Source organism: Pollicipes pollicipes, unplaced genomic scaffold (assembly GCF_011947565.3).
Source record: "Pollicipes pollicipes isolate AB1234 unplaced genomic scaffold, Ppol_2.1 Scaffold_6138;HRSCAF=7277_pilon_pilon_pilon, whole genome shotgun sequence".
Classification (NCBI taxonomy): Eukaryota; Metazoa; Arthropoda; class Thecostraca; order Pollicipedomorpha; family Pollicipedidae; genus Pollicipes; species Pollicipes pollicipes.
In genome coordinates, this window is record NW_023596818.1 from 2,618,676 (window position 1) to 2,641,257 (window position 22,582).

At 46.9% G+C, this 22,582-nt stretch overlaps 1 protein-coding gene across 1 annotated transcript; it reads left to right on the top strand.

Annotated features, from left to right (window-relative positions):
* The first annotated feature begins 3,813 nt into the window (after positions 1-3,813).
* Positions 3,814-21,068, top strand: LOC119106264 (uncharacterized). Its single transcript, XM_037229879.1, has 5 exons — positions 3,814-3,902; positions 13,175-13,372; positions 13,923-14,118; positions 15,460-15,571; positions 20,217-21,068. Exons 2-5 carry the CDS (start codon positions 13,183-13,185, stop codon positions 20,496-20,498), a joined length of 780 nt encoding a protein of 259 aa, XP_037085774.1. The 5' UTR covers positions 3,814-3,902; positions 13,175-13,182; the 3' UTR covers positions 20,499-21,068.
* Positions 21,069-22,582: the final 1,514 nt, after the last annotated feature.

Sequence of the window (22,582 nt, forward strand, 5' to 3'; positions counted from 1 at the left end):
AGTTACCAACTTAGCCTAACTTGGAGTAGCCCTTTATATTGACCATCATCTCAACTCACCTCACCTATTTATTGACAGCTACACTAGTGACAAAAACATGAAGCTTATTCTTGGCTGGTTTCAACTGTTTGGGTTTAATTCGTTTGTGTCAGCTTGTTGACACCAGACAAAGTTGACAACACGTAAAACAGAACATCTCAAATCACCTTAAACAATTTATTCTGATTGTCATGGTTAGCCGCTGTCAACGCCAATAGTGCGTATGCTCCACAAAACAAGCTCTCTTCTCCAAACGTAACATAATTTATAGATGGCCACAAAACCAGTTTTGCTGCTTGCCTTTCCAGCTGCAGCAAACGCATCCATTTAGGCTTGTGTACTGATATTTAATGACAAAGCTTGAGACGTTGGCTTCACATCTTAAATAGGATGGTCTGACTATTTGTTAAAAACCGATGTCTATCTCAAATTGTAGTTGCTATGCAGCTTAGAGTATTCCTGTGTTAAAAATATGGTACGGATCTCCAGTACAGTCATTTACCACTCAGGAAACCATGGCAACTATGTACAATACCTTGTTAAGGCAGACATGAGGGACCACTTCATCAAATTTGAGGCAACTAACCGAACAAAATAGTTTAGTACCGAACAAAATAGTTTTATTACATATCTGGTGTCATCATTATTTGTCTTACGAACAAAACTCGATGGATCAAAACGGAAAAATGGCTAAATCTGGTTACAAATAATAAGTTGAAAGCAGGCGAGGCAAGCATTAATTGCTCCACAGGAGAAACTTGCTGGCTCTTTGAGGACGGGCTCCTTTCTGCTCCCCCAACACAAAAAATCGATATCTTTCGCATGGTTTGCTTACGAACAGGGTCGTCCAGCCCACCCTCAAAGTATAAATATCAATCATGCCCACCAGCCTACAAGATTAAAATGTGAAATAAGTGGGAGGTGTGCATGTAAACGAGGGCAGAATCTCGATACCAAACACTTCTTTATTAGCTGCGCCAGGTCTGTCCCGCAGCCATGTTTGACAGGATAACGTACCGTGGTGAGGTGACGAAAATGGAATGGTTTAGATGTATCATCATCAAGCCCCGCCATGAACCAAAAAAAAACGGCTAATTGGGGGTGCAACAGGGCAAAAATGGCGGTAGAAATACATCCCATGCTTTGAATTGGCTCCTTTTTTCTATGAATTGTGTACTCCTGGGTGCATACCACACATGCTTGGAGGCTGGCGAATTAAACCAATTTAGGCATGCAATATGTGCAAGTTTGCAGATGGATCATTTTGCGGGGAAATTGGTCAATGCTTTACGTCATAGATGGCATCTTTAAAGCTAATCGGAAAGGAAGGGAAATATAGAAACTGATAGTTTTTTGGTAAAATTTTGTGATCAGCTCATTTGACTAAAAATCTGTAGAAATGAGTGTTCAAACGATAATATTCAGATTTTAAATTTAATTTAGAAGGCATTTCTTGAACTCCTCACTCTTTCATTTAAGACATGGTGCAATTTAGTGGTCAGATCTCCTCGGGTAAAAGAAATACGTGGAGTAAAATTCTCTAATAGGATTTCCTGCTGTTTTTACCAGGCTTTGCTTTGATGGTGTGATTCTTGCGTGGTGCGATCAAAAAAATGGGGATGCGTGAAAATCTTGCACTTGGCACACAGCTATAACTTGTGATGCATTTTGTAAACAAACCAAACTTCATGCATGCAGGCGGCTGAAGTCGCTGAGGCTCTCGGGCTTGAGGGTACCTGGTGCCCTTGTTCTGTGCATACATAGACATGATTCAGATGTAGGTGAGACAGGATAACGCCATAAGTGTCCAGGTTCTGTGGGGCCTTGTTTATGCTTCATGGTTTCAAGCGAGCTCGGTTATGGACGGCATTTTAAAACATCGGCAAGAGAAACGTGGGTTTGGTACTCGCGGTTGGACAATATTAGGTAGGAGTGAAAAATGCACCTTGAATATGGGGAAAAGGAGCGATAAATTCCTCCTCATAGGGTGTTGCTTTACACCTAAAGTCGGCGATCCTAGGAAACTGTCTCGTCATGTTAAAACGCGAACATAAAGATAATGGCAGGTCTCAATATATCACATTTTATTGGGAGTCATTAGATTTAGACAATACCAAAACAATGCTCTCTCCCAGAAGTACAAAGCTCGCACGCACACTCCCCACCACATTTATATAACTAAAAGCCGCTAGCACGCACCACCAGTGATCACACCCATTTCAAGCGCCTGATTCACGCACTAATGTCAAATAGGTGTGATTCTACTCTGGCACAGCCCGCGGGACTATCAAACTGCAGGCTCTCCCACAACTTCTGCACAGGTTTTTGGTTATAACACCACATTTCACCATGAAATCCCTCCAGCACATAGCGTCAACGGGGTTTCATGGTGATGCAACTCAGTGGTTTTGCTTGGAGGACACACCTTTTCTGTTCAAGATTCAATTTGTCATACAATATGTATTAAATATTTAGTAAAAAAATATATATCTAAGATTACTGTAATATTTCCCAAATTTCATAATGTCTTGCTAATCCATAAATCCGTGCAAGTTACTTTGCTCTAGTGCACAATGCGCCAACCGCGCTATCTGGAAGAAATACGTCAGTAGAAGAAAAACGCCATCAGCAGAAAAAAGGCAGACTTGCCGTCACGTCTTCCTTATATAACATTCGGGAAATCGCCGTTCATTTTTCGGTGTCGTACTTTTTTGCTGACAGTGGCGTTCTTTTTTGTAACATTGGCCTATGGCCCAGGAATAAGGAGAAACGCCCCGTTGAAGAGTGCCGCAAAACGCGAAAGTGCTCACGCTTACGTTTGCGACACGCATTTAGCAGCAAAATTTTACTAAAAGCTAATCACCTTCCGCGGATTGTATCATATGTGTCGCATCACTGCGTTTGCGAATGTATCAGCGGCCACGCTGTTTTTGACCATAAGCAGAAAACAGCCTGTGATATGACGGCGATCATATGACGTTTCTATGGCGACATCAATGCCAAGGTGATTTTGAAATAGCCTTCCAATAAACCTTTTCCCACATTGCGAGCGTGTAACTCAGGAACCAGAGGGTTTTATGTGTTAAAAAGGGCATGGCCGTGAACTGCATTAAAAGGTCCTCAAGGTAGCTATTTCAGTTCAAAACCCCTTATAAAGGTGGAACACTGCCTTAAGACAAAGCAGGTTGCGGTTAGCGTGTAGGGTACACAGTGATGTCTGTTAAACTTGGCTCAAATGGGAACTACGTTTGACTAATATTTACAAAAGTTTAAGCAGGGAAAGACCCACATTGAGCCCTAATACACCTGTGTCGTGGCCCCCAATGCACCTGTGTCACGACGCCTCAATACACCTGTGTCGCAGCCCCAATACACCTGCGTGGCGGCCCCCAATACACCTGTGTTACAGCCCCCGATACACTTGTGTCGCGGCCCCCAATGCACCTGTGTCGCGGCCCCTCAATACACCTGTGCCGCAGCCCCAATACACCTGTGTGGTGGCCCCCAATACACTTGTGTTGCGGTCCCCCATACACCTGTGTCGCGGCCCCAATACACCTGTGTCGCGGCCGCTAATACTCCTGTGTCGCGGGCCCCAATACACCTGTGTGGCTGCCGCCTCACGCCATGTCCTCCCAGCTGGGCAGTACCCGTTACTCACAGTTCACCTCACGCCTGGGCTTGTCGCATGCGAGCTGATTCAGGGTCCACACGTCCACAGGTTCCGCTATCTGCTGCTTGCTCTGATTGTGAAGCGATAAGCAAGCCGCGACGCCCGGCACCATTCGTACCATAGCGCCGTGTCGCTACGGCAGTTTCGGTGCCATTTCTCGCCGTTCGAGCCGCGTTCTCCATTCCCCAAGGTGAGCGCAGCGAAAGCGTGTATCGTAGAACTCTGCTCCCGCCTTGATGTACGTAGAAAAGTACACGTCCTGTGGAAGATAACCAAAGTGTGAACGAGGAACGTCTGCCTCTAGGTAAATTGCGTGTGGACCCCATGCCGTGACGATCTGCTCGTTTCACATCGAATTTAATGACGTTCCGAAGCCAACGCGATCAATTTGATGCCGCTACGACTGCGACTGCGTAGCCAGTTGTGCTCAATTGTATACTGAATTCCTCACATACAACATGCATCATGAGCGCGTTCATGTGGCAGAGAACATCTGAAAATGGGAGGGAAGCACTTACGGAAACGTCCACAATCCCGTGCTGTTGAGCACTGTTCTCAAAACTCAAGTCTTCAAACTAACGCAGAGCTGACTTTCTAGACATCACTGTTTGAGATTTGACTAGCCAGTAACGTTGAGATTCGAGCTAAATTCCATCACACGTCATTGAGTAGTTACTAATTTATCATAAAACATATCGGATCATGCCGGATCATGATCCGATATGTTTTACCAAACATGCCGGATCGACGCACTGGCTCTCATTGATGCAAAAAGATCGCATACGGGCTCAGAGGGTCAAAAAACTTGCACAGGGGATCCAGCTCCACTCAACGAGCCACTGGTCGACGCGGGCTAGAGGGCTCCCAGTTGTTACTGAGGCCTACTGTGAGAATCGGAGCCCTTAAACTGTCTCGTTGACTCCTTATACACCCTTTCACTGCTATCAATCTTCTGTCGTTCTCAGAGGGTCCGAACCAACGGAGGAGGCCTGTGGTGGGCTGTGATGGGTACCAAATGGGCTCTGGCCGGCTCAAGTAGCACAAAATTTCCTTCTATATATGCACTGTGATCAGAGGACATCATGTCCGACAAGAGAACCCCGACCAATGCGACTTGCGAGGTCCTCTGAGTGGCATTCGTGGGCCCAGACCTTTTCCTTCTTTGGAAAATGGGCCTTATACATCTCTTGGGATGTTATAAAGCGAGTCATCTAACACTTCTAGTCATGTTTCCTACAAAAGATAGCGCTTTGTATTGTTCTTTGATCGAAACCATTTGCGTTATTCCATCTTGAAAGGGAGCCGAGTTATGAGCTTAATAATACCTTATCATTTGATATCAGAATGTCTCGACGCATGTTAACTTCAGTTTGCATCTGCCCGAAACACACCCGTCGACGCCTTGTTTCCATTTGTGAGCTGATGCGTGACCACCCTCTGTTAATAGTCAGCGTTTTAATGCAACCGTCAGACACCCTCCAACCGTCAAGCCTATGGACGCCCAACAGCTCCCCAGCTCCTGCGCCACACCGCAGCACCGGTTTTTAGGTGTTCCCGGGCCGTTCACAACTTGCGTTACGCATTTACGGCCGTTTTCAGTCATCCCTTCCCCACTCTTACGCACTGTGATCCTTGACAACCTCTTCCCTTCTCCCCTGGTAACTCTGTCTTAAACACAACGTCTCAAAGAGATAACGTCTGTCTGACCCCTAATTGAGCTGGAGGTGCGAGACATAGACAGATGTATCGCTTGCCATGAAAGCACGCCAACAGTATACAATTTTTGGTTTTGAAACACCTCGTTTCTGTCGCCCACTCTGCTGATCTAACTACACCTTCCCTTATTTAAATGGCTCGTGGCGTACGTGCCAAGCGCACCTGATCAAACCACGTCTCTCGACGGACCCCATTGCCTCTCAAGTGCGATAGAAGCATCCCTTCTGGTGTACACAGCTCTCACTTTGCATGTCATGCAGGGAGTCGTCATCACGGTTCTACCTGATCCGCAAAACAGACCCACAGTTTAACACTAAGCATTCGTGTACCGGGCGACAAGGGCTGTTTTGGTCTTTCCAACGCACGTTCCTCTTCATTTCAGTTCCCTTCACATCCACTCACAACAAATGCATCGGTCGGGTGATGCTGTATTTCAAATCATCATCTGACAGAGTAAGCAGGCTCGCACGACCTCCCCGCCGTAGCACTCTGCGGCAAGTGCCCGTCTCGCGGGCCACGATGCCCCGGCCGGCTACGAAACATGCGACTGGCTGCGTGACTCAGAAGTGCGGGCCGAGGGGCGAAAAAGTGCCGGCCGAAGTGCGGAACGAGGGGTGACCGCCAGCAAACGCAGATTTCAAGCGTCGTGCAGTATGTGACAGGCAGATGGCCGAAGTGAATTCACTTCGCTGTTCGTTTCGATACAGGCACATTGCCGAAATATCAAGGTATCTATATCTTTATTCTCCTCGTTTTTCTCCGAGGAATAAGCCTATTTCCACTGTCTTGTCTATGTGAATAATATTCCTGGCAAATGCACTTAATAACTTAAATATACTCTTCGATACGTCATTGTTGGTACATCATGATATATCATCGCACCTTGCACAACATTGAGAGCCAATCGACGGCCGTTATATCTGAAAGTCGTGCTCACGAACGCCTGATATGAACGACTCCACCATTGCATCTTTATCGGCCTGAATCATCGCACGGCTTATGGAGTGGCAGGGTTTGAAGGACTTATTTATGACGTCACGAATGCCAAGGTGATCTTGAAATACTCTCCCCGAAAAAGGCTCCTTATATCTGCGGGCATGCAGTTCAGAAACTAGGGGGGCTTAGGCCTTAAGGTGGGCGGGGCTGTTACCCACACAGACTGATCTTTAAGATGGCTATTTCAGTTCAAAAACGAAAAGGAATATGTAGCACCCTTCAACATATGCTTCAGAGAGTAAACATGAGCGCGTTTCGCGGTCAGCCATGATGTCGTGCTGGGTATGTCGGTCGTCGAATCACATCGGGCACTGTACATCAGTGCCGGTGTTCTCCCAAACCCAAAAGTACTCCTCATGTGCTTCTGAGCGAACTGGGTTTGTGGAATGTGCCTCATTGTACGGTGACTTAAGTGGCGGGACGTAAAAGAAAAGAAATTGCAACGATGATCGCTGCAGCAAAAATCACATTTACACGTTCAGTTTTAACTATTTTCCAAATAAATTGGACCATATGGGTACCGATTTTGACGGGCCAGGTCTCCATCTAAAACTGAGGGTCAAAACAGCCTCTACAAGTGGCCAGACAACTTCGGTGGCGTCCCTGCGAAGGCCCAGGAGTGGGACAAACTCCCCCTTTTTTCTTGAACTTCACAGACTATTTAAGCCGACGTCATTTTTAGCATTTCCATATTACATATCTGACGACTAGAAAAGCACCGTTCCAAGGCACCCCAAATTCGTGGCGAAACTACACTACACTACAGCACTACGCTACACTACGCCACACTACACCACTACAGCTCGAGAACCATATTCCATCATCGGCATTACCTGCAAGACGATATACCCCAAGGTCTGTAGTCCAGGTTAAATATGATATTAATCAATATCATGTCAATATCATACTCATCCCGTAGAAAATGTTGTTTTGTAAATTAGGTGCGAGTGTTTCTCCGGGCACGTTTCCCTGCCGCTTGACCACGCTTCCCACTGACCAACAATCGGCCGAATGGGTCCTTGAAGCAATTCGCAATCAAATGAGAGTTGGGATCCCAAAACGGTGAAGATTTTCCACTCCCATAGGACGAAAAGAATTTCACGAGGTTCACCTCTAAAACAGCCTCATTTCCGCTGTTGACCCCTGGGTCACCGGACTGCGTTGTTTCGTATCTATGCGTGCTAAACTCCACCAGTTTTAGCACAAATCGGTATTAAACACGGTTCCCCTCTTAGTACGGATCCGTACTAACTAGGCTCGAAGACGTGTTGACCGCCCCGTGCCACCCACTATGCCAATCACAACCGTTAATTTGCACTGACGTCATTCACACCAGGAGAGGTGCCACTTTCGAGCCCGGTCGCCCGCAATGTTTGGGATAAAACATCCCAAGATTGGAGTCTGTAACCCGTAACAGCTAGGGTGAGGGACAGGCAATGCCATATAACCTCAGCACCTGAGTGCGTCGTAAAGCCCCAATGACTACAACGTCGACGACGGCGCGGCGGCGGCTGTCGCGACGACGACGGAAGCGGTTGCCAAGACGACGGCGGTCGCGACAGCTGCAGTTGCGGCGAACTGATACACTTTGGGGCTACAAAGAAAGGAAGAAGTATATTGGTGTTAGAAATCGTTGACAGCGTAATTTGGACTCGAAAGTAATAAAGTTGTATCCATTTTTCAAATATTGATCGCGCTGTAGTGGCACTACCCTGTGCTATGATTGGACGTGAATGTCCCGGACCTTCTACCAGAGTATGCTTTTTGTTACATACTTCAAAGGTGGTGTAGTCCCACTGAGGCACATGTTCCACATTTCTATGGGTTTTTTAATTGAAATAGCCATTTTCAAGATCATACGGTGCAGTTCACAGCTGTGCCCGTCACACGCCTCCAAAGGTGTGCAGGCTATTCCGCACTGACTATTTCGAGACCATTCAACCAAGCATGACATCAAAGGAAAGTCATCGGAATCCTACCACCCCATAGGTCATGCTGCGTTCAAGGTCAGGAAAGGTAGCATTGCTGAGCTGTCGAGACCTGTTTTCCGGAGGCGCGATATCCAAATAAAGTGGACTTCATCCTGCCCCCAATCAAGGTTCAGCAAGCTGTGCAGGTTTCAATTACGACTATCGTTTTGTGCTACTTAGCACTACAGTCCTACAAGTGAGTGCTAGGGCATCAATGTCGCACGCCTAGTTTGGCAGCTCCTCAATGTCATACAGACGTTTTATGACGCAGTAAAAGAACAACTATAAAGGAGCATGTGCACTAAAAAGAGAAAACTTGTGTTCTCTAGAGCAGTCTTTTCCACTTAAAGGAAATGTTCAACATTTGACACTTTTGGAGCAAGCATCAGTTACAGTGAAATATGCTCCCTCATAACTATGGGTATACTTTGAAGTGGTGGCACTACTCCAGACAACGCGATATCTGTTTCTGATAAACATGCTTTTGATAAGCATGCTAAACTTTTGACTTGTTTTAGCCCGCATATTTAACCCGCATTTAAGCGCACAAGGTACGCTTCGATATCTCTGAAAAGGGTGTTTCCAGATTTCGTAGCATTTGTTGCAGAGGTCTCGTAGCAAATTAGTGCGTTGTAAACACCACCGAGCATTCCCTGGAAAGAACGAGGCAAATTACATGCATTGCTTTCGTATGGGTGAGCAGGGAATCCAATGAGACTTCTCCCACAGGAGCGACTTCTTCAAATCGAAATTCTGAGATATTAAGACGGATTTCGAGAAAACTGGTATAACCGATCAAGTCAGACGCGTTTGATCTAACAATATGTGACAAGGACAAAAAGATAGCATACTCCTACAAAACTATGCTAGGCTTCCCTTGAACCTACAACATGCTGTCGCTGATGTTAATGGAATAGCAGCCAGTACCTGGTTTGAAAATTTGGTAATTAATTATAACTTTTCTATTTCATCACATTTTGACAATTTCATGGCCCTCACTAAGCACTCACGTTGTGCGCCTGCTAGCTTAAAAGTGGCAGCACTTATGCCTACAATTTTTTCAGTCCTGACATGAACCTGCACATTTTTTGTGCGTAGGCCGATCTGAAAACCGTGGCAGATTTCAGGGAGATCTTGTTGGGGCAAAGGTAGGGTGCAATGTCATTTCTGTCTGAAAACTGCAAAAATCGGATGCAGTCATCCCGTTCATGTGTCTTGGTTGGAATTGCAGTCTGGTAGCAATGAGGGCTCGGTAAAAATATTGCTGGGTACAAAGCTGACAAGCGCTAGCTCGCATACTTTGTGTACGCTTTTCGCTGCTTAATATGCTTCGTTGCACCGAGTGAGAAGTCCTTATTTGTAATTAAGACCAGGATGGTAGAGATAAATGTGTCAATTATGTTCTTCCTCCTAACAAAAAGTGCAGATGGGCCACTGAGCTGGTACGCAGGGCAGAAGAGAACATGGGTATGGGGAGGGGTTCGCGTCAACCCCACCCCGCCTATCAATCCGCGTTATGAAAAATGGTGAATGACGGCGAGGGTGAATGCATGCCATAATGCATCCGGTCGGCACGTCCACCAGCATTGCGGCATTTCAGATTAGCCCTGGCTGCTATTGTCCGGCATTTAGATATTGTCTGTGTTAGGCATTGGATGGTCGCGCATGCCGCTGTTTGTCCTCAGCCTGCTTTCAGTGGCGCTGCGTTCAGTGCCTCTTCACTTCAAGCCGTTGCGTTGGGTGCGTGTGGTCGAAGCCCGATCAGTGCGGCTCGTCATTTTAAACGATATGGGCACCAGCTCTGTGACATGTGCTCAGAATGGTGGGTAAGTGACCGACGATTATCGGGTTTTTAACGTCATGCTAACTCGTTTCTAATGACGTCTTCGACCAAAACCGGTCATTTTGTGGCGTGGATTTGCGGTTCAGCCCCGTTCCTACGCCGACCGACTTCTCACTCCCACACGCTCAGAAACCATCTCTTCTCCTTCTCCTTCAGCTTCTGGGTGATCGCGATCCGGCCGGCCACCAGGCCGCGCAGCGATGTTACTGCAGTCCTCCAGCCAGTCCCCGCCAAAGAGGAGCTTAGGTCATTTGGCGACACCGCGGAGACGTGCCGTGTGTCCGCGCTGGGCGACACATGTCACCGCGTGCCTACGGTACTCGTGTGGCCAACCGGGTCTCGCTCAAACCGACGGAGCTGCACCGCGTCTCTGTTAGGGCGCTGTTTCCGAATTTGAGGCCCGTTTTATGCGGGGTGTTCTATTTTCGTGTCTTGAGTGTCAGTTTATATGCTCTAGAAGCCTTACGGGCGTCTTTAACTGACACAAAATACTAAAGCCTTCGGGCCCGTTGCGTCCTCACTACCTCAGGGGCTCACCACACCTACGGGGGGCAAGAGTCCCCTCCCACTGGCTACACCACCACTGATGAGCTTATCATATCAGCTTATAAGGATAGCCTAAGAGTGCACGACTCGTTGTTGGTACGCCAATGGCCATTGCAGGCAGTGCTATCAAACATGGTAACCCATGGTGATTTTTTTACGTCGGGCGGGCACTAGGCCATGATTGCAACTGCAATCCGTTTCAGAACACGTTCTCGTGTTCTGTTGGCAAGGTTTTGTCCTACGTCCAGAAAGAGTCTGCAACTCCGTGCTTCCACGCCGGCTGAGTCAGCTGACCTGTATGCTGACCAGACTTCAAATCGGGCACCGGTGTAGACCACGCTTTGTCACCACTCTTTGACGCCAGGCTCCACCTACGCCATATGTTGTAACCCTTTTAGGTCAGGTAGCGACGGGTCACCTGCCACCACCACTTGCAGACGAAAGAACACCTTCCTTCCTTTCATTCCTTCTGACTGGCATTGACCCTTGGGGCTTGTTTAGCCTTCAGGTGTGACCCCTCGTGAAAGTAGTTGCTGCTGGCGAGAGGAACTCCTTTGGATCGAGGTTAATTCTGGAGTGTGGGACCTGGTAAACAGTGACCATGTCATCCCCACACCTGCAATGACGTGGGTATGGATGGCCGCTGATACGTAGGCTCTCTGGGTACGGTCTAGCCCTGATGTTTCGCACGAGCCTGGTCACGCGCATCCGTTATGTTCCCAGCTTGTGGTTGGTACGCTTCAATGGCCGCTAAATGATGCTCGCGTACTCCAGGTGAGGCCGCGCTGGGGCTTAAAACAGGAGAGACAGCTTATCAAGACAGTAAATCAAGCAGCTTAACAGATTTGCCAGTGGTCGCAAGAATCCGGCGCACCTTATATGTCGGTGCTGCTGACTGTTTGCGGAGCTTCAGACTTGCATCCAAGAACAACCCCAAGTCTTTTTCATTGGAGACCCGCTCCAGCTAGGTTCCCATCATAGTGTAAAACGACGTTCGCTTTGCCCGACCAAAGTGCTGTGACTTTCAGTCACCTTCGTTGAGCGGCACTTGTCAGGCCACGGACCAGGCTGCCACGGCGTCATGGACTCGCTGTGTCGTTTCGTGTCAGTGTCATTCGCAAGAGCTATATGACTTCAGGGCAGATCGTTAGCAAACTGCACGAGTAGCAGGGGCCCAAAACCGAACCCTGTGGAACGCCGCCGCTGGTGACGGACGTCTAGCTGAACTTACATCCGTTAACTGACGCCGTGCTCTGCCTGTCAGTTCGGAAAACCGCAATCCGTTGTAGAAGTCGACCTCCGACCCCTTGAGACATTATCTTGTTCTGGAGCCCCTCGTGCGGCACCGAGTCTAAGACCTTGCTGAAATCGATGTACCCTGCATTTACTGGACCACCGGCTTTGGTTGTTCTACCCCAATCTTCAATGGTTGTGAAACCGTGCCGGGCGTTATGTAGTTGGTCAGTGGAGAGCATGTGCGGCATAAGGCGATCACGGACGATCGCCTGAAGTACCTGACATGGAACCGATGTCAAACTCACTGGCTGGCGGTCTGATAAGCGCTGCTTGCCCCCTTTGTTAAAGATCAGAGTAACGTCGCCCTTCTTCCACCCGGAGAGAGGCTTCCTGAATGTATGGATTTTCGAAACAGTGGTTAATGGTCCTGACAGGAACGACGCCGTTGCGCGAAGGATTCGCGGGTTTCCATCGTACTTCAATCTGTGCTATACATTATGTTCGTGAGGGCATGTTCTTGTGTACGTTCAAGTGTACGTTGTTTGGTGAATAAATGATGATATGATAATAGTGCCTTATGCCTTTCAATATTATTTCCAACTAGAATACTGATTTATGCATCTGATCTAATCTATAAAGTCTAATCTATGAAGTTATTGTATACAATGCTACAAACATCGCCCAGAATGTTGACGTTCTCAATCAGGTGTTTAAGCCCTAATCCTCCAAGTTGCACAGGAACTGCTGACCAAGTTCTTTCTCTAACGCACAAGACCATGTGCGCTAAAATTGGTTTTATCTAGTTTTTGAAATTACTTATTGCTAGGCCGATTGTGATCTCACATGCCTGTCTTTTTCTTTTGTTCGCGAGCAAGTATGTTTAAGTATGCAAGTATGCTTTTCTCTTTAACGCACGAGACCATGTGAGTTGAAGTTTGTGTCATCTAGTTTTTCATGTTACTTATTGCTAGGCCGATTGTGATCTCACATGCCTGTCTTTTTCTTTTGTTCGCGAGCAAGTATGTTTAAGTATGCAAGTATGCTTTTCTCTTTAACGCACGAGACCATGTGCGTTGAAGTTTGTGTCATCTAGTTTTTCATGTTACTTATTGCTAGGCCGATTGTGATCTCACATGCCTGTCTTTTTCTGTTCAGGAGCGACTATGTCCGGATTCTCCATGAAAAACAAGGCGGAAGGAAGAACATTCCCCGAGGATGTTCTGTATCAAAACCTGGATAAATGTACTTCCTTTAAGTTCATACCCTTCAAGCATATCCAGATGCCCCTCAGACACACGGGTTTTCTGTTGTTCTTCGACAACGTGCCTCTGTTCACAATCAATGTGCAAACGGGTGAGTTAGACCGATGCGCTCAGTTTATCAAGTTATGATAATTGGTTGGCTGTAGTGACCATCATGCCCCTGTTGATTGCTTTCAGGTCACTGTGTTGAATTGGTAGACATTAGTATATGGTAGCTTCCTCTGCACGGCACGATGCATCAAACCTAAATGACGTGGAACATGAGATGTGGGCTGCATTATTGTACACGAGACAATTTTGGCGAGAGACGTCCCAGGATTTCAACGGGAAGTACTGGTGGCAGATATGGGTTAATGGGGCCTTCGGTCCAAGGGGAAAAATTTCCGACCGGGGCCTTCGGTTCTGGGGGGCAGGGGGGGGGGGAATCCATGAGGCCACCTCCTTGGGAGGGGTGATGGCTCGGAGCTCCCCCTCGGCTATGTCGCTGACTTGACATGAATGCTCATCACGTCACTACGTACGGTTGTTGCATGCGATTATTCCTATCGCCTCGATTCGTGCTCCATACGCGCCCTAACTGGGAAACGCGTCCGAGCAGGTTTGTGATCGGCGATGGTGAAACACTCGTCCGGCGTTTTCAGCCAAGACCACCGGGTGGGACTACCTGCAGAGCCTGGTGGTGACACAGGGTCGAGTTACCGTGGGGTCGGCGGAGGACCTGGGTCAAGTCCAATACGTAGGTCTGCCGGTGGTGCACACCTTCAGGCCTTCGACGGACCCGGCGTGCCAGCGTGAGGCCGCGCGCAGGGATATTGCCGTACTCCTGACGCCCCAACCGTAAGCAGACAGCTGTGGGATCGCGACAGGGGTTTGCAGGTGAGCGGTGGCCGCCTTCGCCACCATCACCCCATTGTCAATGTCGGATACCATGAGCAGGGACAACACATTCAGTTGAGAATTTTGGTCGTGCCAAAAAATTCAAATTTCTGAGGGTGAGGAAGACGTTCTGGCCCCAACAAATGTGCATTTTAGAAGCAACGGGCTCCCAGCAATTGCAGCATTGTTATTTTGGCCCCTGACTAACCTAAGCAATTTTTCAGAACTGATTTGGTGGAGCTTCAGCAGTAATTTTCGACATTTTGTGGCAATTCCTTTTATGTATCGGTACGAGCCATATGTGAAGTTTTTTGTGCTCAGCTTGTAATGCATTCGGCGTCTGCCCAATTATGTATTCAACATTTATTCAACATGGCATACTTTTGGTTCGACAAAATTAACACACGCTCAGGTGGGGGTCACTTTGAACTCCCAAAGTTTTTTTCCGAAATGATTTCAGAACGGAATGACGTAGCCACGCCAAACTTCGAATAGCTGTGGGCAATTGGATCGTGGATCTTTTGGCGTAACAAGTTAGATGAACCTTGTAAGCCCGCTGACCTATGGCAGATTAGTCAGCCCGTGGCTATCAGTGAAGGCCATTTCTAGGGAAACGTTCGATCTGGTGCGACAACGGGATGTTGCACGAAGCCAGGCGTATCTGCGATAGTTCCTTATATATATATATATATATATATATATATATATATATATATATATATGTGTGTGTGTGTTTTTTTCTGGGAACAGGTACCTAGGTTCACAGCGGGTGCGTGAGGAGGTCTGGGAGCTTTTTGTACACCAAGCTCGAGTTTGACATTGTTTGACCTTTTTGACTCAAAAGTCATGACCTAGGAGCCGTAAATTTTGTCACAAGTTAGCTCACATACAGGCCTATCCATTCTGTCAATTTGGTTTCTCTATCTCTCCAGTTTTTTAGATCTCAGCGGGTCAAATCGGCCCCTCCCCCAATCGAGCGAAAGGCATTCAACCGGCCACCCAGGCGCGTGTTAAGGTTCTAACTAGTTTTTTGTGATGCAAACACGAATGACTATCTTATCGATCAATGTTTGGTTAACTAGTGTAATAAAAGCCATGGGCCAGATTTTTGTGTTTGGTATAACACACTTGTGCAGGTACCTATTGTGCAGTGCTGATCGGAATGAGCACGTTAAAACGGTGCTGTGTTCGATGACGACCGCGTTTTGTAGTGTGTTTGGTGCTGCCTCCCCGATTTGCACGTGGATGCACGTCTCTGTCAGACCGCGGGCTGCACGTGCTCAGTCTGGCGTCTATTGGCAGGTGGTACTCGCTGTTCTGGAAGAACTGTCGGGACCACGTGAGGAGCGTGATGAGCTGTCTGGAGGACCACCATCCGGGAATGGGCGACGCCGCGCACCAGGACCTCCAGCAGGTCAGTAGTGTCTGAGCTCGGCGATGCCACCCGCTGGCACGGAGCCATGCTCTTGCAAGGCACCCGCCAACCCATCCAGTGTGCGTCCGCAGGGCGCGGGCCCTCGGGACTCAGCACGTTGAACCCCTGGGCTCTACCCACTATGCTACTCAGTGTGCACTAAATACATTATAGCTGAATCCTGGACACCACGAAGACTCCATGCGTGGATGCTCGTCTGACGATCAGGGGATCCTGACAAGGGACTTTTGGCGTCCAAAACTTTCACACATTGCGATTGGTGCAGCGAGCGGCGCAGCCCTTCAAGCGGCGAAGCAAAATACTTAAAGGGGGTGGGGGTTGTACGTCCCATTGGCGACATCCCTGGATGGTTTGTCTTACTGGCAGCTGTTCTGGTGCCAGAAACAATAAATACGGTGAAGGGCTACATTACCGTTGATGCATATAGCAGTCACAAATAATGTCGTCCATTCATGCCGACTCCACCTTCCCCTCCTCACTGTTCTTAAAGGGAATGTTTCACATTCGAAGATATTGAGGTAGGCATCAGATATGATGGGAAGAGCTTACTTGTAACTATTGGTAAGCTTTCAAAGTTCAAAAACGACCCTAAGTAGCAAAATTTCAAAGTTTGAAAGATGCGCCCAATTACGTCATTGTGATGGCGTCATGGAATGGTTTTGTGACGACAGCAATACCTGGCAGCATCTGGCAGCCAAACCTAAAGAATACCTCGAAACGCACGAAAGGGGACGCCAACCGTCCATTCTTGTCGCGGGAGCTGTGTCGGGTGGCAGAGTAACGGGTGGGTTGTTTGCGGATTTTTTGTTTTGGTGCTGGCCGTAAGGAAAGCTTTAGTGGACTGTTTGACATACGCAGCGTAGCGATCGCCAGCTTTTATGGCAGATTGTTAATATCAAACTACGATATGCCGTGCCGCTGCTGTTGTTGCTATGCTGTTGATGATTTTGTCAATGCTGTATTGTCGACCCATCCTTGCCTGCAGTGCTGTAGTCCTGACATTGATGTCATTTGATGTATACAGTAGTTACTTTCTTTATTGTTTGTAACTGGAAATGTGGTGTCACGCGAAAATTAATAAATGTGTAACGTTGCTATGAATTAACTGCCAAGGCATTGGTATAGCTACGTTAAAGATGGTAAGTCTGGGCTACCAGGAATGTTTTTCTTGCTTGGGATTATTTATGCAATTAACAGTTAACCTTGATATAGCCATTGTGGTGCAACGACGTTCTTGCTGTTGATAGTCTTTGCCATTGTTAAATCAGTTGCTACCAGTCATTCATAAATTATAAGCTGCTGTCTCATAGGCTTGACATAGAGTAGCCAACCGATGTGGTACATTGTGTAATGGCACGGGTCAACAGCGTCACTGTGGCGCTACATCAGTTCTGCAATGTGGCATGACATAATGGACAACGATATGGTTTTTGTACTGCAATCCATGCTGCTTTCATAATAAATTCCATCATGAAAGATGGGTCAAGCATGCGCTCTTGTATCGACTCCCCATCTGACAAACGACTGACCAAAAACACATGATACAATATGCAAATCACTTTCAGCAAAGCAGACAACCAATAGGTGGCATCACTTGCTCAGCCTCTTTTAGGAGTCCACAAACGTAGGTGAGAAAGATGCAAACACATCTTCCACTTCCACAGTCATGCAACACGCTGCAACCATCAGGCTGCTTTACTAAAAAATAACAGGAAAATGTTTCGTGTGGTGAAAGGACGTTCCAAACATGCTGACCTTGTACAAGGCTGGAGACATGACAAGTGCATGTTGTTATGGTTGGATGGGCAAAATGCAAGGAAGTGACGAAGCTGCCAGCGCACACAAGGCCCATGATAAAAATATTACTAAGTGCTATCCAAGACGCCAACAGCCATACTTTTCCACCTTTCTCAGTACCCAGCATCTCACGCAGGTCGCAGTGACTATGACATTGATGACTGACAAGCAGTGCTCGCCCGCATACCAAATTCGTTAAGACAGAAGTATGTGCATCCATAATAATACAGCACTATATTTTCAGAATTCTTAAGTGAAAGATAATTTTGCCAAGCTGTGTAATGCGAGCTTATACCAAGCACGTACATTATTGAGTCGTACTAACCTGTCCCTGCGGCCAAAATAAATTTATAACGTAATGGCATGCAATGGATTAAGTAAGTGCCGTAATATCTCAATAGCCTCCAAATGGTAGCAAGATCATAACGAAGTAGCGAATTGCCTTCGAACACCCCTGCAGCAAGGGTGATGGTGTTTGTCTTAGTTTGCGGGCACTCCTTTTTCATGTTCAAACACAAACATAAAGACAGAGGCAGGTATCGATATGTCACATTTTATTGGGAGCCAGTAGACTTAAAGAATACCAAAAAAAGATGCTCTCAGAGGTACAAACCCCGCACGCACACTCCCCATCACATCAAGATCAAAACAAGCCACTGGCACACATCAGCAGTGATCACACACATTTCAAGCCCCCGATTCACACTCTTTTGGCGGATAAGTGTGATCTCACGCTCGTTCAGTTCGCAGGACTATCAAATTGCAGGTTTTCTCGCAATTTCCGCACAGATGTTCGGCATGACACCACATTTCACCGTGACCTACCTTCAAAACAAAGTTTCTGTTCGGATTCATGGTAATGCAGCTCAAGAGACTGTACTTGTATAACACAATTTTTTGTTCAAGATTTAAATTTGTGGTACAAGATATGTGAAATAGTTAATTAAAAATATACCTATAGATATAGATAGAGAGAGAGAGAGAGAGAGAGAGAGAGAGAGAGAGAGAGAGAGAGAGAGAGAGAGAGAGATATATATATATATATATATATATATATATATATATATATATATTACCATCAAATTGCAGGTTTTCTCGCAATTTCCGCAAACCTTTTCGGTTATAACACCGCTTTTCACCGTGACCTCCCTTCAAAACAAAATTGGAATGGGGTTCATGGCAATGCGACTCAGGAGATTGTACTTGTAGAAAACAATTTTTCGTTCAAGATTTAAATTTGTGGTAAATATGCGTTAATATGAAGTGATATATATATATATATATATATATATATATATATATATATATATATGTGTGTGTGTGTGTGTGTGTGTGTGTGTGTGTATATATATTTACATGTATATATATATATATATATATATATATATATATATATACATATAGAAAATTACAGTAATGTTTCCATAATCTTATAATGCCTTGCTAACCCATAAACCCGTTCAATGTTCTGTGCTCCGGTACACAAGGCGCCAACCGAGTTGTCTGTAAGAAATACGTCACTAGAAGAAAAAAAAACACCAGCAGGGGTAAAAGACATATTTGCCGTCGCGTCTTCTTTGTTGTAACTTACGGGAGAGTGCCCATTTTTGGGTGCGTGCGTGTGTGTGTGTGTGTATGTCATTGGGGGTTTACGACGCACTCAGCTGCTGAGGCTATATGGCGTCGCCTGCCTCTCACCCTGGCAGGAAGGGAGTTTTTGGGTATCGTACTTTTTTGCAGACAGTGACGTTACTTTTTTTAAAACATTGACCTATGGCCCAGAAATATGGAAAAATGCCCCGTTCACGAGTGCCGCACAATCCGAAAAAGGTCGCGCTTACATTAGCGACACGCATTCAGTAACGAAATATTGGTAACAGCCAGTCATGTTCTGCGCAATGTATCTTACGTGCCGCATCATCGCTTTGGCAAATGTATCAGCGGCCATGCTGTTTTGACCATAAGCGGAAAACAGCCCGTAGTATGACCGCGATCGCATGACGTTTTTATGACGTCATTAATGTCGAGGCAACTTTGAAAAAGGTTTCCAATATACTTATCCACTTTGGCGGGCGTGTAACTCAGGAACCAGAGCGTTTTGGGTCTAAAAAGGACATGGTCGAATGAACTGCATCAAAAGGTCATCAAGATTGCTATTTCAGTTCAAAACGCCATACAAATGTGGAATATTCCCTTTAATTGCTCATCATGACAAAATTGCGTCTGTGTTATTACTTATTCCCAGAAAGAGTTCTAAGCCCCGATATTGCATAATCTCAATCAGGTTCACAAACGCGTGCCCTTAAGCCCGATGGCACACATCTAGAAGCTATCGATCAGCTCAGATAGCTAGAAGCTATCGCTCAGTAACAAGGCTCAGAGTGTGATGTGGCATTGGTTTTGGTCGACAGAAGCAGAAAGAGCACCGGTTTATAGGACTTAAGCCACGCCTAACTTTTGAACTTATGTTGTTAAGTTACTTAAGGTTTGTAAATAGTCAGCAATAGATTTTGAAATCAAAAGTACGTTTTACCGTGCGTCAAGTTTTCATTGTCGACAGTGGGCCGTCAAAAGTATTGGAACAGTTTGGTGAAGAACCTGCCGAGATATGTTTCACTAGTTTTTGAGTGCCCGAAGGGTAGCATCGCCACTGCCGCGTACAAGCTAGGTGGGTGCTCGGGGCCGGTTTGTCGTTTTTTTACGGCGAGACAACCTCACACTGTCTGCGGGACCAGCGCCGGTCAGCGGAAGGCGAAGTCACTCCTTGTCCAGCGGATCGCCGCGGCTTCTTCACACACGCCACTGACATGCTTCCCTGGTATTGCAGACCCGTGCGGAGGACACCGTCCTGATAGTCCGTCATTTTCGCGTTGATCGCCATACCCATGGCCATCGTCCTCAGGAAGTAGGCCAACTGTCTGTCAACTGGAAGAAAGTTGTCGCCGAAGAGAAAGAAAGGCGTGACCAGAGCCAGGCCGAGCCTCTTCCCGCTCAGTCCGTCGACTGCCGCATGGAGGTCGAGCAGGAGGTTCCTCGTCGGGCATACGAACGAGTTCTGACGACTGCGAGAGCTCGATGGACTTTGAGAGACGCAGGTTTACTAGTCTAGTAAGCTGTGCGCAACCGGGCGCGTTGCTTTGTTGATGCTTCTTCACTCGCGTGGAGCATGTAGGGCTTTGCATGCTATGCATAGGGCATAGGGGTATGCACCGCTTTGCAGCATAGAGGTATGCACTGCATAGCCCTATTGCATAGGGCTATGCACCGCTTTGTGACGAATCCGCGTTTGTTCGCCAAAGTTGGTGTTTGTCGTGACGGAATTATTTTTGTGAGGATTTTTGAAACGCATATCATGCATGTCAGGAGACTTCTGTCACCTCAGATATTTTTACCGTAGGATTGTGAAGAATGTTGACCTGCTGATTCGTGGCAAGGCTCAGTGAATGTAAGTATTGTCGTCTAGGGTGTGGTTGTAGATTTTGTTCCGAATTATCGTCCGATGGTCTTGGTTACGGTTTACCCATGAAATGAGATTTGCATTGTTCATCGGACGGGCTCCCTGATCTGTTTAGCTGTAGCTGGCTTTCGAGAACAAAATGCCTTGGACCATCTGAAGTGTGTGTTTCATTGCGTCTTTTGCCGCATACACCGCAAGAAGGCAAATAAACGCCCGCTGCTCCGTGCGCCTGTAAAATGAATTGCTTCAGTTTCGCCGCGGGCCGCTGATGTAAAGTCGGAGCCGCGCCCCCGGCGGCGAACCAGGGCAGCTGCAGCCACAACGTCTTGACTGCAAAAATATAGCTCCCACCGAAAATAATCCAAAAGCCGCAGAGTCCATGCTTGGGAAAATATATCGCATGAAATTAAGGCCGTGCGCTGAACAATACCTTCAAATCGACTTTGTCCCCTGTACCAACCCTAGACACGGAGACACTAGATAACCCCCCTCCCCCACTCAACCAATGAAGCCAATTGAATCCGACATTCTGACGTTTTTAAGAACCAGTCCTCTAAGGATATACCATAGACTGAGCAGGTCCAGGGCGCAGCTCGACCATATGATCTTTATGTTAAGGCATTATTCTTCGGAAGAGCATGGTTGGATGCACTGCGGGCTCTACAGACTGAACTTCCCGTCCAGTTCTCCCACTGATGGTGAACTTATATTTGCCAACGGTTGCACAGCACCCCCATCAGGCACGTGCTTAGTTCCCAAGATTTCTTCCTGGGAACCGGTTCCTGGTTCCGGAACCAAGAAGAACTCGGAAACGGCCTGGTATTACGCTGAGTGATCCAACAGGAACCCAAGATCCACCCTCCCATTAAGCCGACGGCTCGAGCAAGAACAAGGACCCTGCCTTATATTAAGTGGAATGATCCAACAAGAACCAAGATCTAGTCTGATACCAAACCAAGAGAACCAGCCATAATCAAGGTCCAGCCTGGCATTAATTAAAACATGGACGAGGAATCAAGATCCAGTCAACATTATGTCAAGAGATTGAGCAAGAACCAAGATACAGCTCAGTATTTAGCTCAAATTCAGCAAGGACCAATCTGTCGTCTGGAGTGACGCCAACGCAAGCAGCAAGGACTAGAAAAGTACCTGGGACTTCTGCCGGGCTTGATTTTCGAGGCTCAGCTAGGTGTTACTCGGGCACAATCTTGTGAATTAGCGTAATGGCTGACCGGGCGAAAAGGCTAAATCTGTTCTCACTTTTTATCTCATACCTAGGAAGACCGAAGATGATCCATCAATTTGAAACTGCATTCTTGGTGTTCCTTAGAGTGGTGTCCCACATTTATGGTGCTTTTCAATTATTTTATATCGGACGTGTATGATTGGATCAGTAGTAACACCTTTCTCGAAGTTCTGAATAGCTCTGAATTTGAATTTGAAGTAGTCGACCCTGCAGGAGAGCCCTTATTTGACTTAATACTCACCACTATGAAAGCGATGTATTACATTGGCGTCGTTTCTTCCAATGTGTGTTTTGTAGTGTTTAGAGCGCACTAATTTGTCAAAATTCTGTGTTTGCAAGCTCTACACGCGCTATTTAGTCAAAAATATATGCGGACATAAAGCTGGGGTGCCGGTAGTGTAGTGGCTAGCGCGTCTGCGTTGGCTACTGCGCGTCTGGGAAACCAGAGGTACGGGGTTCGATTCCCCGCGGTGCCCGCCCTTCCTGCCAG